Source organism: Podarcis tiliguerta, assembly GCF_965153285.1.
Source record: "Podarcis tiliguerta genome assembly, chromosome: 18".
Taxonomy (NCBI): Eukaryota; Metazoa; Chordata; class Lepidosauria; order Squamata; family Lacertidae; genus Podarcis; species Podarcis tiliguerta.
Genome location: NC_139551.1, coordinates 9,010,334 through 9,029,543, shown reverse-complemented (window position 1 = coordinate 9,029,543; position 19,210 = coordinate 9,010,334). Strand labels below are relative to the sequence as shown.

The window sequence follows — 19,210 nt, the reverse complement described above, 5'->3', positions numbered from 1 at the left end:
ATGTACAGCTTTGGGCAAATGCTACACCCTGGTCTTTGACTCCTGAAATGTGTGTCTTCAGGACTCTCCCTATTCCTGTGACTGTAACTTCTTGTAAATGTTTTAAATCACGAATTCTAAATCATCGTAACTTGGCACGGGAGCTGCTAGTGAAGGGCAGGTAATAATTACAGTTATGGGGCGAAAGGAAGAATTTAATGTGAGGCTTTGTCGTTGTGAGTTTGGCAGTAGCCTTGTTGGAACTGATCATCTTCTTTTGTCAAAACAGGTGAATGCAAGCCGAAGACCCGAATCCCAAAAGTGAAAGGAGAACGGAAGAAGAAGCAGCAGCAGCACCCCCACCCCTTGCCCCCCCAGCCGCCTCAGCTCCCATTGCAACAGCTTCTGCCTCCGCTGTTGCTCCCACAGCCACCTTTGCTCAAACAGCGGGAGGGGCAGCATCAGGTCCGTTCGGAGAAGGGAGGCCCTGAAGCCCAGTCCCCCAAGTCGGCATCGGTGGAAGAAAGCATCCCCCCAATGCCTGCCCTCGATGCCCTGCCCCCCGAAGCTCCTGGTGAGGAGGAAGGGTTAAAGCCACGCCGCATTATCCCAATGCTCTTTGTGGTTCCACGGCCCAAAAAGACGTCTTCAGAAAAGAAGCACGCCTCGTCCCAAGACGTGCTTGAGAGGTTCGCCACGCAAGAGCAGACGGCCCCCTTGGATCTTGGGGTGAAAGATGTGGAGAGCGGCGAGGGAGAACATGCAGATGTGCCCGCTGAGCCTAGTAAATTGCAGGTAGCGTTGAGTGTGGTGGGGTCTACGTAATGAACGTTTCGTGGTCAGGGTATAGCAAGTTTCCCTAGGTCCTCGTTTGGAATTCCTTGCACTTCCAAACATAGTGGACAAGGAAGGAGAAGCATCCACCACATCCCAAACCAATCCTTGAAAAGTTGCATAGATGCCACTGCACCATAAACTCCTCAATTTCCCTATATGCCGTGCTCCATGTCCACTCTGGACAGCCTCCCTCTTTTCAGAGCCTCTGAAATCTTTTGGGCAGCCACTATTTTCTGGGCCTCAAACACAGTGCCCTCCACTGTTTAACGTTGACCCTGGATTCCTGTAAGAACCTGGTTGACCGATAAGGAAGTTCTATGAGTGACAGTGCTGTGGGCTTCTAGTCTGTATATAGGATGTTTCAGGGGGCTGGTTTCCTTTCTTCCTGGTGTGTCATTGTTCTTCCTTCTGCTCCCTTCTCTGCTCATGTCACTCTGTCTTCCCTGCCCAGAGAGGTATAGAATAGGTTTAGCCAATATTGGTTGAACTGTCAGTCCCTAGTAGGGATGACATGAAGGGATTCAGAGTGCTGACATGCTGTTTCCAGTATCGCCTGGGCTAGCACTCAGGTTGCATCCACAGAAGTGCCCGACAAACCCATCCTTCCACAAAGCACTCCTTTTTTTAACAAAAGAGGATTGATGCAGTGCTTGGTAATCTATGCCGCTATCACTGCCAGTGCACTGTGGAAGCTAATGGCGCAGTTGTGCCTGCTGTGGATCGGTTGTGTGTCCTGTGCGTAATCAGCTTGTAGACCTGTGCTGGTACAGGCTTCAAGATCTCTCTTTTTCCCTGCTCCAATCCCCCACATCCAGGATGATGAGACTTCTGTTGCCTGGTGCGCAAGGCTGCTCTTCGCAAACAAATCCGGCAAAGATAAATGTTTTTGGCAAAATCCTCCGCTGCCTTATAGCATTCTTTTTTTTCTTTTTAAAGACAAATGCAAATCCAACGCCTCCTTTGCAGCTCTGCAAGATAGGTCACTATTGGTTCCATTTCACTGCTGGGGAACAGAGTGCTTGTGTCTTCACAGTCAGTGCATAACAGAGGACAGACCTGAGCCCAGGGAGAAGCCAAACCTCCTTGTCACTGGAACAGCATGGGTTCTCTGATGAGATTGCCTTTTTGGATCATAACTTAGTCTTCTGATTGAAGATGCAGCATTGATCATCTGTTGATGCTTGGATTGTTTGTGAACACCATGTGTTTAGCTTGCCGGGCCGGGAAGATGATGACAGGAATGGCTTAGTGCTCACCCATCCCCAAACACCTGATTATTTCTCAGAGACATTAATGCTGCTTTCCCCCTCAGATGAATCCAAACATGAAATAACCTCAACTGTGAGGACTAAGAATCACCCCCCAAGTGAGAAGGCTTAGTTGACCCTCATTCTTTCAGGCCATCTAGGTATTGGCAGGCTAGTACAAGCATTTTCGGACTTGCTTGCAAGGCTTGCTTAGCATTGTTCTTCTTAGCTCTTGAGCACAACACATCCCTTCTGATGTGTTGTTTTTTTTTTTTTTTTTTTTTTTTTTTTTTTTTTTTTTTTTTTGCTATCTTGTGCTCCAGCAAAAGGAATGATCCCTGCCTCAGCCAGATAATTTACGCACACAGTTCAAAAAGTTGGACTGAGGGGAGGGACTTGATGCTTAGAAATTAAATGACGGCAAACAGGAAATTTGCTGTATCTATTTTTTCAGCCACACATGTGGTCTGTGTGCATTTGCACATAGAGAGAGGACAAAAAGGGCACCTTGTGGGCTTGTAGTCTGCAGTGTCCTGACAGAACTGCCCTGTTGTAGCATTTTCTCATGGTTTGTGTGTTACCGGGAGAGGAATTATACCAATTTTGAAACAGTGTGCTTTGAATCAAGTTCGTCAGATTTTAATGTTCAGTGCCTACCCTCACTTTAAAAGGAGTTTGGGGTTTTGTATACTTAGTCAATCTGTCTACCCTTCTGTAAATCACCTAGAGGCTTTGTAAGTCTTGTGTTTTTGGAATTCCTTTTAAATTGGGCAGGCATTGAGTAGAGGTTTGACCTAGAGTTTGACTCTTGCCAAGTTGGAATTCCCCCAGTGATATCTCAGAATGCAGTATTGGAGTTGGTGGCTACAGACAGTTCATCTGAAAGTGCAATGTGATCTTCTCAGGCTTATAGGAGTTTGAAATGGCTTCTTGTTGAGACAAAGCCCCATCAGCTCACTGGGCAGACTCTTCTTTCTGTGTGCTTCTCATCTGACTCTGTCTTTGACCTGTTGTGTTTGGCCGGTGATATCACCTTCTTCTTCAGCCTTTAAGTGGCTCACTCAGTTGGCCTGCAAACTTTTTATTTATTTTATTACATGTATATTGCATCTTTCTTCCAAGGAGCTCAAGGTGGCATACATGGTTTTTCCTCTCCCATTTTATCCTCACAGCAGCCCTGTGAGGTAGGTTAAGCTAAGAGACCATGACTGGCCCAAAGTCACCCACAGAGCTTCACAACTTGAGTGGGGACTAGAATCCCAGGTCTTAGTCCAGTACGCTAACCACTACTCCACACTGGCTCTTCACATGACCACCACCCCTGCCTCACCCACCCCACATGCACCATTATATTTCTCTCCAAGCAGAGAGATTTGCTTAATGACACTGTCATTTATGTTAATGTTATATACTTTATATCATGTTGTTCCCTGAGTATAATATTTCCTCAGGGCCCAAGAGGCGAGCCATTGATAGGGAAGAATTTGTGCTTATAAGCAAAGAACCACTGTACCGTTGTTGAAGTGAGATAAACTTGAGGTAAATCAGGCAGATCTCCAAAGCCCAAGAAATTTGGTGTGCTCTTGTTGTGTGTTGTCTGTTTCTCTGTCGAATTGTTTGTCTGTGTTGAATTGTGTGCCCTTTTCCAACGCTGCAGCCCCTGGAATGTGAACAGGGTTGCCCAGATGAGTGCGGTGCAGTGTAAACCGAGTGGTTCAGGATGTATTGTTATTTTTTTCTAATGTGGGGAGGTGGCCATCGCACATTCCAGTGAAAGTAACGCACCTTCACCTGTTGCAGGCAGTCCTACGCTCGGATGATATCACCTTGTGGAGGATCCCTAGAAGGGAGAGGCGGGAGTTGTTCAAGCGAGTTAGCGGCAAGCCAGCGAGATACGCTGCGGCTTTGTTCACCCGTATGGTCCCCCCGGATGAGCTGCGGAGGTGGCGAAGCACTGTTAGCTATCGCGGGGGCAGAGGGAAGCGTGCTCTGCCGCACAACGTGGTTGCCCGCTTGAGGCACCTTTTGTACAAGCAGTACTCGGACATAGTGGCGGCTGACTGGAGAAAAATCCGGTTGAAAATCAACAAGATCCTCTGGGCTTAACGGGGCCGCCTCTGGGTGCCTCTGCCCAGTCCTGAGTGGCGCTGGAATGCACTGGGCTCTTCATGGGAGTTCTCCATGGCTGGCTGCGCCAGACGCCTCCAAGAAATCAGACTGTGCTGCAACGTGTTAAGTGCCTGATGCCAAAGCAGAACTCTTGTTTGCCCGTGTTTGTGCTGCTGGCCAGCGCATGGGCGGAGCAGGTGCAATGTTTTACACTGTCTGGCTGTGAAGTGCCTGTGGCTTGTAGCCTGGCAATAAATGGTGGTGTTGCTGTTTTCATTTTCTTTCTGTCCTTGTGGTCTCTTTTGTCCCCCTTTGAGTTTTTAGGCTGGTGTTCCGTGTCTGTTTGATGTAAGACCATCTGTCTGAGCATTAGAAACAAATGGAACCTATGCTTGGCAGCCTCGGGTGGTGATGGAGGGCAGCGCTTCCGATGTGGCAGGAGGGCCTGTGAACATACGGTTTTCCCTGGCATAAATACCCCATTGCTCTTTAAAGATGGGCATTTTTTACTGTCAGTTTCTATCCCTTATTGGCCCAAGCAGCTTTCCACTTTTTGCGCATGCTGGTGTCACAGGATTTCCTTAAAATTGTACTCCAAGAAGAAGAAGAAGAAGAGGAAGAGGAAGAAGAAGAAGAAGAAGAAGAATGCATATAAGAAGCTGGGGATAGCTAGGAGCAGAATAGGGGGGTGAGGGGGGAGTTTGGGCCCTGAACGAAATACACTTTGAAGGCTGCAATTATATTTTTGGGGTGATGGTGGAAGCGGGCTGAAAAAGTGTCAGCTGTCATACAATAAGTCCCCCACATAGCCAAGAGCAGGGCTGCCATCTCAGGGGAGCATAGAGCTTGCAGTTCCACAGAGAAACAACATGTGGCTGAACTGCTTGGGAACTCCTTGCTGACAGATGTCGTTACTTCAGGGTAATGTCCCCAAAAAGGTAGAACGAGAGGTGTATTCCAGAAGAGCTCTTCCTCTCTGCTGCCAAGTGGTGAAGAGTTTTTATAAAAATGTGTAACTAGGAAATAACTGCAGGGCTGTCTTAGCTTGTCGTGAGTTTTTTTTTCAGAACCCAGAGCAGCAAATACTGAACCCCCTCCTGCAGTTCCCCTTCGTACACTGTCCCAATTCTCAGAAGCAGAGAACAAAGGTGTTTGGATTGTCTCCCTAGCCAAGACATAAGAGCAGCACAGTTGTGTCTGAGCTGTATTGCTTCAGACTGCTCATGTGACTGAACCTTTGTAGGCGTGTAGAGGCACACACAGGCGTGCACACACACTGAGGAAACTAAAGGACACAACCGACTGAGCCATTGCTTTCCACGGGTCTTTGTCCCATGGAACAAATCCCCGGTCCGGGTCGTAAAAGTGTATATTTTCTCCTTTCCACTCACCCATGGATATTGGCATTGAGAGTAAAAATAGAACTATTAATTCTAGATAGATTAGTTTTATTTTGGCATAAAAAGTTGTGATTGGTAGGCCCTTCTCTAGCACTGTATACTCAGTCAGCATTCCATGAACCTTACCTTAGCACAGTCCCTGACACGTTTTTTTTTTTTTAAGTAAATTGATTTCTGGATAAAAATGAAAAGCCCACACAGCCCCCTCAGTGGTGCACAAAGAATGCAGATGAAGAAAAGGGCCCTGACTCTTCTCCGCTGCAGAACTGAGAATTACTGAAACACACAGAATTTCCTTGGAGTGCCTATACTGAGTCACCATCGCTAGGCAACCCTTTCTCTGACAGAGCATTTCTAGCATAAATTGCCTTTGTGGGCTTTAAAATTCAGATGGATGTGTGTGTGCACGCATATATGTCAGCAGGTAGGTGTGACAATTGTGTGTATTCATTGGTTTTGCTATGAAAGCTACTAGGAGTTTGAACACAACGCGTGAGGAAGGAGAAACAAGCCGGTGCCTCAACTGGGGACATGAAGTCCGCCTGGTAAATGGAAAGCTTGTGTCAGTAAGAACTGTTCAGTTATGGTTCTCCCAGCTCTGTGCATCGTTTAATCCAGCCTTCCTGAGCAGACACAGGCTACACTATCACAGGAGTGCAGATGGCCAGCTCCTGGGTGCCCATGAACCACCATGTTCTCCAGAATGCAGCCCAAGAGTCCTGAATGTGTACCTTGCAACATTAGCAGAGCTCGTTGTCAACCAGCACAGTGAAGTGTTCATAGAATCATAGAGAATCATAGAATCATAGAGTTGGATGAGACCACAAGGGCCATCGAGTCCAACCCATCTGGACCATTCATTAGAGGGAGGTCCCAGTGTAGAACAACTGCTTTGTATGCAAAAGTCCCCAGACCCAATTGCCAGCATCATCTGGGAAAGACCCCTGTAAGGAACCCTGAGTTATCACTGTCAATACTGAGCAAGGTTGCCCCCTGGTCTGCCTTGATCTAGGGCAGTTTTCTGAGTTCCTTTTTAAATCGACCCTTTTTTTTAGAACCAGGATGACTGGACTCATACTTTATCTTGGGAGAAAGGACTATAGCTCAGAGACTAAGGTCTCAGATTTTGTCCCCAGCATCTCCAGATAGGAATGGGACTCCCATCTGAAACCCCAGTCAGCCAGTCAGCTTATAGACAACACTTAGTTTGGTGAACCAATGAAGCTGTTAAAGTGGCACGAGAGTGCTTCAAATCTATGGCATGGATGCGACCCTTGCCTGTGTGCAATCCCTTCCCTGTCTCTAGAAGGTTGGCGAAAGTTAAAATAAAATACTGTCTTAAAATCAACACAAAATGGACAATACCTTGTGTTAGTCATAACTGAGTACGGTTTAATTTGATGATATTGCCCATTTTTTAAAAAAAAACATCTTTGCAATAAAATGTGACTTGTTAAACCGAGACACCCAGATTATAAAAACCACAAGTGTTCTAAAAAACCTGGTTTTAATAGAAAGATCTGGGGATGAAAAGACTACAAGACTTGTGCCAGGCGAGCCTATTTCACAAGTGGAGTGTCACTATTGAGAAAGGCCTCTCTTTAGTAGCTCTTTGAATAGAGTGCCTCTGTCACATACTTATCTAGTCCTGCTTTTAAAAGCCTCTTTTAGAAAAGAAAAATTTTCACACACACCCCATTAGCTGTTTTCATTGCCCAAATGCTGTCCCTAATGTCATTAAAAAGGTCTTCAGAATTTTCACGCTGGAGTATCCATATAGAAAATAACCGTAACCCTTCTCAAAGGTACATGTGTTACATAATCTTGCAATCCTGTGCAAGGGGAGGGATTTGCTGTAGAATTCAGGGCCTTGAGGGCTTCTGCTTTGATTTGATTGAGGTTTCTAGCCCTTGTGGCAGCAGAGAAAGGCTTGAAAGCGTATGTACAATGCAGAAGAGTCCTTTCAGTGACTTCTGTAGTTCCATAATCCTCCTTCATGGCAGAAGCAGGCTGGGTTAAGCAAAATTGCTAAACACTGCGTTCACTTTCAGAGTTTACATTGCTCTGTTGTGGAATTTGGGCTTTGGTAGCATAAGGGGATGCACAGCTCTGACTATGCTCCCCCCCCCCCCAACTCGCAGGACTTTACTGACCTGGTATCACCACAGGGCAAAGGGTAGCGCTGACCTGCCTTGAAGCTTTTCACTGTAACATGCGCCTTGTTTCCATCATCCTGAGTTAGCTGACACCTATTGAAATAATACGGTTGTATTGTTTTGTCGTTGTTCCCCCCGCCAGACAACTTCTACTTTCTCCAAACTGAAGATGGAGATTAAGAAAAGTCGCCGCCACCCACTGGGCAAGCCGCCCACACGCTCCCCACTTTCTGTGGTGAAACAGGAAGCTTCCAGTGATGAGGGTAAGTAACAGGTTCTTCCAAGCACCTTCCAGCTATGCTGTCCAACCCCCCCCCCCCATCTTTCCTGGTGGAAATATTCCCAGGTAGGTGGAGGTAGGGGTGTGTGTGTGTGTCTTCACCTGCCTCTCGATCTCTACAGATAGTTATAGTATTGTTCCTGTCAGCCAGTGGATCCCCACCTGGGTGTCCAAACTTGCAGGATATGGCAGCAGCCCAAAGGTCTTTCACTTAACCTGCAACCTTTAACTGCAGTTGCCCGGGATTGAATGTGAGACCTTGTGCATACAAACCTGTTGAGTGAGGAAGGACATATTGGTTTCTTTTTATTAAGTGTTCATCTGTACAGTGGTGCCTCGCAAGACGAAAAGAATCCGTTCCGCGAGTCTCTTCGTCTTGCGGTTTTTTCGTCTTGCGAAGCAAGCCCATTAGCGGATTAGCGCTATTAGCGGTTTAGCGGCTATTAGCGGCTATTAAAGGCTTAAGGGATTAGCGGATTAGCTGCTAAAAGGCTATTAGCAGCTTAGTGCCTTAGAAAAAGGGGGTGGGGAGCGAAAAAAAATCGCAAATAGCAAGACATTTTCGTCTTGCGAAGCAAGCCCATAGAGAAATTCGTCCTGTGAAGCGCATTTAAAAACGGAGAACCCTTTTGTCTAGCGGGTTTTCCGTCTTGCGAGGCATTCGTCTTGCGGGGCACCACTGTACATCTCTTTAAGGCCACCAGAATGATATTTTCATTTATTTATTTATTCATTCATTTATTCTGGGAGCCAGTGTGGTGTAGTGGTTAAGAGCGGTAGTCTCGTAATCTGGTGAACCGGGTTCGCTTCCCTGCTCCTCCACATGCAGCTGCTGGGTGACCTTGGGCCAGTCACACTTCTTTGAAGTCTCTCAGCCCCACTCACCTCACAGAGTGTTTGTTGTGGGGGAGGAAGGGAAAGGAGAATGTTAGCCGCTTTGAGACTCCTGAAGGGGAGTGAAAGGCGGGATATCAAATCCAAACACTTCTTCTTCTTCTATTCTATCCCATCTTTTTCTCCAAGGTGATGTATATACTTCTCCCCTTCCCCACAACAACCCTGTGAGGTAGGTTAGGCTGAGAATTGTGACTGGCCCAAAGTCACACCCAGTGAGCCAAGTGGGGATTTGAATCCTTGTCTTCCGAGTCCTAGTCCAGTAGTCTTAACCACTACACCATGCTGACTCTCTCAGTTTTCCCCTCGCCTGTCTGATTGGCTGCTTGCTGACTGAGGAACCAATACCTCAAGGACCGCCTCTTCGCCATATGCACCAACATGGACCCTACAATCCTGTACCCCCTCCACCAGAGGTCTGGAGGGTGGTAGCACAAGAATGGGCCTTTTCAGTGGTGGCTCCCTGTTTGTGGAATGCTTTCCACAGGGAGGCTCACCTGGTACCATCATATTATATATATTTAGTTGTCAGGCAGAAATGTTCCTCTATAATTCCTCTATAATTTTGCCTCTTAAACTACCTGTGGCCTTTTAGAGTGGGTGAGATTTATTAATTTCCCATACCCCCTTGATTTTAATGTATCTATGTGGATTTGTTTCTAGTTTGTTTGGTTGATTGCTCATAAGTTGCTTCGAGTTGCCTTGGACAAGAAAAAGTGACTAACCAATTTATTTAGCAATAGTAAATCCAACCAAGTCATCTGTATCTTTCAAAACCTCACGTGCCATAAGGAATCAGTTAATCCTCCAGGTGCCATAGCATTTCAGGAGTTTTATCTGCCAATGCAGGCCAGTGACTTCCTTTTTAGAATTTGGGCATCAGAAAGGAACAACTTTGTAGCTCCTGACACAGGGATGTGGCAGTAGCAGGCAGGGCGAAGCATAAATGCCTCTTAGCACATGATCAGACACACAGTTGTGCATACATGGACACACACCTGGCGTGGACTGTGCTCAGGAGCCAGAGGCCCCCCTTCCCTATGACTATAGAAATGGGCCATTGTTATCCTATGTCCAAACTGATGGTTGAAGTCTTCTTCGAAACAAAATGTCGTCGTCCCATCCCTCCTACAGTGAAGAGGATTATCCTTAAGTGCTTGAATCTGCAAGGCTGTGCTAATCAGATTTGTAACTGCCACAATGCGTGGGAGAGACTCCTCCAGTTCCGGCCTTGTCTCCTGCCAAGGGACAGGGTGTTGATGGAGTTCTGCAAAACTTTTCCATTTGCCTGTATCTATTCTCTTCCCTCATCATTTCCGCTTAGGGGAGTTAGGGCAGAAAAAATACAGTGGTGCCCCGCAAGACGAATGCCTCGCAAGACGGAAAACCCGCAAGACGAAAGGGTTTTCCGTTTGCAGAGGCGCTTCGCAAGACGAATTTCCCTATGGGCTTGCTTCGCAAGACGAAAATTGACGAAAAATTTTGAATTTTTTTCCCGCTCCAAAACCCCTTTTTCTGAAGCGCTAAGCTGCTAAAAGCATTTTAGCAGCAAAACCGCTAATCCCTTAAGCCTTAAAAAGCCGTTTTTAGCCCTTAAACTGTCAATAGCGCTAATAGCGCTAATCCGCCAATGGGCTTGCTTCGCAAGACGAAAAAACCGCAAGACGAAAAGACTCGCGGAACGGATTCTTTTCGTCTTGCGAGGCACCACTGTACATACATTTAATTTGCAGGTGAGCAGTGCAGTTGTAACGCTTCTGGTCCAGGCAGGGGAGGGTAGTCATACATTGCTGATAGATTCCTCTGAAAGGAGCATGGGCAGATGTGGGTGGGGCAGCTGCACGGGAAGTGGAACCCAGGAAGTCAAGTGCTCCCAAAGGTCTGTGACGGTCTCCTCAGAGCCTTGGGCACCTACCTGCACTTATATGATGATGAGGCTGAGGCACTGCTGGGTTGTCATTGCAGGCAGGTGCGTGGGTATTGTGGTGTGCCCAAGGCTGCAGAGGAGGGTAGCATCACTCCACTGGAAGTTCTTCCATCCCATTAGGATGACACAAGGCCTACATGCCACATTCTGCTGAGGTCATGATCTAGGACCAGCTGCAGATGCCTTGTTTCCCAGGGAAAGGCAGGAAACCCCATCTCCTCTTTTAGGTAGAGGTTGGGCCCTACTCTGTCACCAGGACTGTCAGGCAAAGAGAGGAATACTTCCTTTCTCCCCTCTCCCTTCCCCATCCGCTCTGGGTGCTAGGACAGGCACAGCTCCTAAACTAGTTCTGGTTTGGGGACAATCCATGCTTAGATGTTGCCGTTTCTGCAGAAGTTGCACCCTGGGATGGCTGCAGCTAGGAACATCTAGTTCAATGATATCCTCATTCACTGTAGAAAAGTGGAGCGCTGGATTTGCCATGATAAGTTTTGCAGTGGGTGGCACACATGCTGTGCACCCCAGAGAATTGGTTCTCTCTGCTGGGGAGAGTAGCGTGGTGGTATTTGACTCTCAGCCAGTGCTATTTGGGCCTGGAGATACTCCATACCTCTTTTTCTGTTTCCTCTTACCTGATATTTTTGCTGCTAAGGAAAAGTTAGCATATCTGAAAGTATTCACTGTTTGCTGATGTGCTAGGTCCTGAAACTGAGAAGTCTCTCCTGCACAGGATTGCAAGTTACAAAGCAGAATTGCATTGCTTTTTCTATTGCAGAGAGTAGAACCAGCATATTTGAGCTTACCTTCCATACATTGTGAAAAAGGAACTTATCACATTAAGCCCAATGGTCTGTGTAATGGTTCTAGGGGTTGCTCCTGGCTAGGTTGCCTGGTTGAACCCTTTCTGTCTGGACAGCCTCAAGTTCCGTGGCTGCCTCAGTCGCTGGCAGAATCCGTCAGTGGGCGTTTCTTGAACCTCTTCCAGCATAGAATCTGTTTGACGCCCAGTCTCCTCCTACTTTGCCTGCGCGGAAGTCTTCTGTGCAAAGTGGGTGTGGGCAGCGGAGTACCCATGCCCTCTGCGCTGGTCTCCGGCGAAGAGTCCTGGAGCCACCTCTCCGATTCCCCCATCTGCCCCCCTTCTCCACTGGTGTTACGCTGATTTCCTTCCCCAGCGGATGGGCTGCCTCTCTCCCTACTGGGACCCTCTCCCCCATCCCTCTGGAGCCTCCTCTCCGCCTCCAGCTCCGATGGCAGTTCCCTGACAGTCTGTTTTCATCATGAGACACAGAAGAGATACTTTGGTTAGCCACTTTAAGTTACTACATGGGCATACTTCCTTCCATTCTCTTCTTACTCCTTGCCCTTCTCTCAGATGCGTCCCTCTGGATTTTTATTCATTCCCTCGTTCTTCTAGATTCCCCTGCCCTCCACTTCTCTTAGGCCTATCCTTCTCCTGGGCTGTTTGAATTGCCCTAGCTCTCTTTAAATCCTAAGCATCTGAACCTCTGGCAGACTGCAGCCCTCCTGCCTATCTCTGACATGAAGACAGCTCTGCCAATCAGGCTTCGTTGACTTTGCCACCACAACCTCCCTGGTTGCATTACAATATAGATTAACAGCCAGAAAACTAGCTTTTCCATTCCTTCACAGAATCTATTCAAGATATCGACATTTTATTCGCTGACAGCTCTCCCCTGAACAATTAGAATGGAGTGAACATTGATTGCATCACAGCCCCTCCACAGTCATCTAGGGGAGAGGTTTGCAGGTGACAGCTGGCAGCAGTTTTTTTATCCTTTGTATCATTTCTGTTTCTGGTGATAGCTTCACCTCTCTACCCATTGGCTTGCCAGATCTTAGCCAGGAGGCTTCGCCTCCCACCTGAAGGATATTGTCATGAAGCACTGGTACTTCTCAGGGGCTTGAGTCACAGAGCTGTCAAGCCTGGCCAGATGAAACTGTGGCTTTTCCTGCTCCCCGTCAAGGAATTGGCAGCACTTCTGAACTGAGCATCTCTTACCGATATAGACAAGACCACTGTGCATGGGGAGGGAAGCTGGGAAATGAGAGGCCTGCATGGAAGTGTTTGGGGGAACAACACTCTGTGCCGAACAATCCAGGCTGATAGTGTGCCAATTGCTTCCTTCAATTTTTAACCAAGTGCATGTTATACCTGTATACCTGAAGGAGTGTCTCCAGCAGCCTGGAAGCTGAGGTCCAGCTCCGACGGCCTTCTGGCAATTCCCTCCTTGTGAGAAGTGAGGTTACAGGGAACCAGGCAGGGGGCCTTCTTGGTAGTGGCACCTGCCCTGTGGGACACTCTCCCATCAGATGCCAGGAAATAGGCATCTGCTTGACTTTTAGAAGACATCTGAAGGCAACCCTGCACAGGGAGGTTTTTAAATGTTTTTGTGTTTTAATATTTTGTTGGAAGCCACCCAAAGTGGCTGAGGCAACCCAATCAGATGGGAAGCATATTAATAATAAAGAAGTAGTAGTAGTAGTTATTATTATCATCATCATTATTGGTAGTAGTAGTAGTAGTAGTAGTACTTTAGAATAGCCCTGCAGAATTCAACCAAAGGTCTGTCTAGTCCAGCATCCTGTTTCCTAAGCAGAACATGAAGTCAGTGGCCCTCTTTCTCCTCCTTATTGTCTGGCAACTGGTATTCAGAGACATGCGGTTTTGGATTCTAGAGGTAGCTTGTAGCCAGTAATGGCTTCCACACATGGATCCTGAGGCAGCTGACAAAGAGGAGATAAGAACTTATTCTGATGCACTGAAAAGTTACTGCCTCCTCCATGACATTTTAGGATAGTTTGGAGTTGGACTGCTCCAAGGCTAGCTGATTTCTCTATAGCAGTACTGTGGTTGCTTTTCACTTTATATTTTCTTTTTTTACAATTATTTTAACCAGCCATTAAGGTTGAGTAGGTCCAGAAGTCTAAGCTTATATTTTTGATAAACAAAAGTTCATTTAGACTTAGTGTTCAGTTATTTGGTAGGTACATGTTTACAAAAAAATGTGTGTGTGTTTATTTCATTAATTGATTGGCTTTTGGGTGACTCGCTATCATGTCTCCTTGGTGGCTGAGTGGATTGGTCTTACAAAGTGGGCCATCCCTAGTCATTGTTCCTGCCTCTCTACCTAACCCTGATCTCTCTCTCTCTCTCTCTCTCTCTCTCTCTCTCTCTCTCTCTCTGCTCATCTTGTTCTTTAGAAACCCTCCCATTCTCTGGTGAGGAGGATGTTGGTGACCCTGAGCCCTTGAAGTCCTTGCTTTCCCTGCTGTGGAAAAACAAAGCACCCAACTTTGCTGCGGAGAGGCGATTCAACGCTGCTGCAGCATCGACTGAGCCATACTGCGCCATCTGCACCCTCTTTTATCCCTATAATCAGGTAATTCTGCAGCTTCAGTAGAGGAGCAAGCACACAATACCCCGAGGTCCCCTCAATCAGCAAGCAATTTCTTTAAATACCTGTAATCCTTTAGAAAGGTGTGTAAGGGTTTTAGAAAGCTCTTAAGTCCCCTGCGGAAGAACCATAATTCTGGCATGCTTCACCTTTCTAGCTTTGGGTGGAGAACAGTAAGTATGTAGGTGTCTCATCTATTGATATCAGCGTTTGAGATGGCAGCTTTCTTCTTGGTCACATTGCATGCCAGCAGTTATGCAGATGGGTGTATGCTTGATTTATTATTATGCACCTCCAGTTGAACTGGTGGTGGTGATGATAATATCATCAATATCATTTGTGGGTGACCTCAGTTTGCTTCCAAACTAATAGGCACTTGGTCATCTGATTCCTGATTAGCCAAAAGTTGCAATATGTCCCTGTTCCAGTCTGCCTTTCCCAGGATACTCAATTCCATTACCCTTCCCAACCATTTCCCCCTTCCAGTTCACATAACCCCACTCTTCCCCAGCAACAGCCTGTGAGCATTCTGTGGCCACTTTCAGGGGAGTTCTCTACCCATATAGGGTTCCTTCCCCCCTAAATCTTTGTTGTACTTCGGCAGGCTTTGGGGTCCCCCAAGCCTGCTGATACCTCCCTCGTTAAAGCCAAAGCAGCAGCAGCACCCCCAAACATACGGATCTACAGTGTCAGCCTTGGCTCTTGACACGTGTCAGATTGAGATGGGCTGCTCCACTTTGTATTGTACGCGTGTTATACCATTTACTTTGTGTGAAATTTCACTGCAAATGCTAAACTAGCATATCAGGCAGCCAGTCAGGTTCTAGCCCAGCCTTCCTCCCGCTTTGCCAGTTTTTTCTTTCTGCAAGTTTGAAAAGCATTTTTTAAAAGTATGCACCTGTAATCAGAAATTGTTCTGTCTACCCCCTCAGTGCTCTAGTGCCTTTTTCTGCTGCACATGCAGACTGCACCTTAGAGGGAGTTGTTTAAAGATGGTCATATTATGGGTCAGTCCTACATACAGGTATCTGACTTCCAGCTGTTCAGAGGAGGAGCCGTTTATAGTACCACTATCTCCTTGGCCCTTCAGGTGGCAATCGGTAGTAAAATATTTAAGAGCTACTGATCTTTAAACCATGGCAGGATGTGGAAGAACTTGGTTTTTTTAATTGGCAGGTAACTGAATTGACGCGGGTAACTGAAAAGGGACGCGGGTGGCGCTGTGGGTTAAAGCCTCAGCGCCTAGGGCTTGCCAATCAAAAAGGTTGGCGGTTCGAATCCCCGCGGCGGGGTGCGCTCCCGTCGTTCGGTCCCAGCGCCTGCCAACCTAGCAGTTCGAAAGCACTCTCAGGTGCAAGTAGATAAATAGGGACCGCTTACTGGCGGGAAGGTAAACGGCGTTTCCGTGTGCGGCTCAGGCTCACCAGAGCAGCGATGTCACGCTGGCCACGTGACCCGGAAGTGTCTGCGGACAGTGCTGGCCCCCGGCCTCTTGAGTTGATGGGCGCACAACCCTAGAGTCTGTCAAGACTGGCCCGTACGGGCAGGGGTACCTTTACCTTTACCTTTTTAACTGAATTGAAGGATGCAATTTAGGGCTCATGCCTCACTTTGTACAGCAGGAATTGGAAGGATAAATGTAACACTCTTTTCTCCATCATGTTGGGTTTAATCTCCCTATCGTCAGGGTAAATAACATATAATATTTGTGTATGTTTTCTGGGCACAGTCCAAGCTTCATTGATTAACGGAAGCGGTTGCTGGCATTTCAAGATTTGGGAAGTTCTGTTTGCGGGGGCGGGGTGTGTGTGCTATTTTTTTTCTTGGCAACAGCCAAGTGTTAAGCACTTACTAAATGCACCGCATCGAATCATCACTACCTTTCGTTTCAAAAGTACATTAGGAATCAGACCACGTAGGACATGGGCCAGCCAAAATACTGTACAGAACTCTTTGCTCTGGAGGTGGTATAGCTGTAACATTTATTGAGCTGGATGAAGCCCAAAGACCAGCCGAGCCCAGTGCTCTGTCTTCCACAACAACCAACCAGTTATCCAGGGGGAACCAAAAGGAGAGGAATGCAGCAATAGCCATCTGTGCTTGACCTCCAGATTATCCGTGGCCTTAAACTGATTAGGTAAAGGTAAAGGTACCCCTGCCCGTACGGGCCAGTCTTGCCAGACTCTAGGGTTGTGCGCTCATCTCACTCTATAGGCCGGGAGCCAGCGCAGTCCGCAGACACTTCCGGGTCACGTGGCCAGCATGACAAGCTGCATCTGGCGAGCCAGCACAGCACACGGAACGCCGTTTACCTTCCCGCTGGTAGGCGGTCCCTATTTATCTACTTGCACCCGAGGGTGCTTTCGAACTGCTAGGTTGGCAGGCGCTGGGACCGAACGACGGGAGCGCACCCCGCCGCGGGGATTCGAACCGCCGACCTTTCGATTGGCAAGTCCTAGGTGCTGAGGCTTTAACCCACAGCACCACCCGCGTCCCCTTAGGTAAAGGTAAAGGTACCCCTGCCCGTACGGGCCAGTCTTGCCAGACTCTAGGGTTGTGCGCTCATCTCACTCTATAGGCCGGGAGCCAGCGCTGTCCGCAGACACTTCCGGGTCACGAAGGTAAACTGATTACCTTCAGGTTAATGTAAAATTTGTTTCCCAGTGATAACCTGCCAAGGAATCCCACTGCATCATATAGTATTGTGGGAAGTTCATTTCACCTGAAGTGGGAACTACGGGAACCAAGAGGAAGTCCTAGCTGCACCCAGTGCTCGCCCCCCCACCCCCCACCCCGCTTCCTACATCATAACACATTGCAGGGAAATGGGTTGCAGGAAGCAAGCTGCAAGGAGGAAAGGCCTATCTACTGTAATAAATCTCCTCAATCATGAGGGTCAACATCCACCCCCAGCCGAGCCTGGCCAAAAAACCTCTGGACACTTCAAGGGACCAAATGCAGGGAGCAAACAAAGTGTTTTTATGTTCCTCTTGTGAGCTGTCTTGAGACCTCTGGTTGGCCACTGCTGGGAACAGGAGCTAGAATAGATGGACTATCAGTGTGATCTAGGAAGACAACACTCGCATTTTATTTATTGGATTTCTGTGGCACCCTTCAGCTCAGTGACTGACAGACCAGCTTACAATAAAAATCATAAATAGCCAATAAATGACAATGGGTAAATAAGCTGAATAAAACCAGTGTCTATAACTCCTCAGGAAATAAAAGCAACTGAAAATGAAAATATCTCTGCTTGGTGCTAAAAAGATATGTACATAGGTGTCAGGCAGGACTTCCCAAAGAGAGAATTCCATAAGCCCGAGTAGCCACATAAAAGAAGATCCTCTCTCTAGTTGCTGCCTGCTTCACCTCAGATGCCTCCAAAGATTACTACAGGGCTTGTTGGCTTGATGCAGAAGCAAACACTTTGTTAGATAAACAGGTCCCAAGCCTTTCCCAGCCTGGTGCCACAGACATGTCGTTTGACTACCAATCCCATCATCACTGACCATTATCCATGCTTATGGGGGTTGGGAGTCCAACAGCATCTGGAGATCATCATGCAGGGGAAGGCTGGTTGAAGGCACTTTGAATTGGGCTCCTAAAATGATCAGGAGCCAGCAGAGGTCTCTCAACACAGACAAGATGCATGTCTATTGACTGGTCCCAGTTAATACTCTAGCAGCTGCATTTTGTACTGTGCTGGACGGTGCATTGCAGCCATCCAATCTGGAAGCAGTGAAATAAGTATAACAATACATATCTATGCTAGTTAGTAAATGACAGATTTAAGGACTGTAGTTGTAAGAGTATTTTGCAGAGTTTTGGGTTTTCAAAAGTGATTTTTAACCAGAAAAAAAACATTTTTTGCGTGTTTTATTTCCTAGTTGCCACATGGAGCTTTTGTTTCTGTTGTAAGAAACTTTCTCGACCTGCTCTTCCAATGCAGAACAGCAAGATAAAAATATACCGTATTTTTCGCTCTATAAGACGCACCAGACCACAAGACGCACCTAGTTTTTGGAGAAGGAAAACAAGAAAAAAAAATATTCTGAATCTCAGAAGGCAGAACAGCAAGAGGGATCGCTGCGCAGTGAAAGCAGCAATCCCTCTTGCTGTTCTGGCTTCTGGGATAGCTGCACAGCCTGCATTCGCTCCATAAGACGCACACACATTTCCCCTTACTTTTTAGGAGGGAAAAAGTGAGTCTTACAAAGCAAAAAATACGGTACTTAATTTTCCTTTTAAGGATTTTGGCTTTTTGTTTCGGATTTTTAGGAAACAGGCTTAGATAATTTTACTTTCCTTTTGGAGATTTTGAGAATGTTCTATTTATGGCAGTTTTTCAAATTTTTATTGGGGAGGGGGTTTCTTTTTTCATTTTTCTAAAATGAAATGGATAGCAGGAATTCTGTTGTTGAAGAAAGCTTCAAATTACCTAAGCTTGCACAAAGCAATTTCATCCAGTGTAAAAAATGATTAGAAGCCAAATATGATATGAAAGGTATTTTAGAATGTATTGAGAAAGAGAAATCCATTGAGGATAGAGCCTCAGAGGAGTAGGAGCAGCAGAATAAATTGGCAGGGTCTATCATTCTGGATGGTATTTCAGGTGCCCAAGTGGTTCACGCAGAGAGTGGTGACGTATCAGCTCAGATGATTGAAAATTTGCAAAAAGCATTTGATTAGCAAGCAAGCATTCACGCCGTGCCTGGGTGAGATATTTATTTAATGTATGGCAGATGAAGGTAACTCCAACTATATGGAGTTGGCGGAAATGACTGGCAGAATCTGAAACCAGGGAGAAGAGTTGGTGGAGGAAGATTGGAAGAAGTTTAAAGACTATTTACAGAAATATTATAAAATTAATGAATGTTAGAATGATGTTGGATCGAGGTTAAAGGGTTTTTAGTAACAATGGGATGAAGGAATATGGAAAAACGGAAGGTTAATAGACGAAAA

General features: G+C 46.8%; 1 protein-coding gene and 1 long non-coding RNA gene across 4 annotated transcripts in view; both read left to right on the top strand.

Moving 5' to 3' along the window:
• The window catches only part of KDM4B (lysine demethylase 4B), a 200,640-nt gene that overhangs the window by 149,699 nt on the left and 31,731 nt on the right, over window positions 1–19,210 (top strand). For 2 of the 3 annotated variants that reach the window (XM_083421415.1, XM_083421416.1), the window contains exons 11-13: window positions 269–774; window positions 7,871–7,991; window positions 14,055–14,233. In XM_083421415.1, the coding sequence (XP_083277541.1) occupies window positions 269–774; window positions 7,871–7,991; window positions 14,055–14,233 (806 nt within the window). Of the gene's footprint in view, window positions 1–268; window positions 775–3,863; window positions 4,449–7,870; window positions 7,992–14,054; window positions 14,234–19,210 lie in introns of those variants that run through there. The other variant, XM_083421417.1, reaches the window with a different exon arrangement.
• On the top strand, window positions 14,240–18,143 carry LOC310668680. Its single transcript, XR_014506788.1, has 3 exons — window positions 14,240–15,462; window positions 15,845–16,391; window positions 16,889–18,143. It is a non-coding gene; the product is annotated as an uncharacterized lncRNA (long non-coding RNA).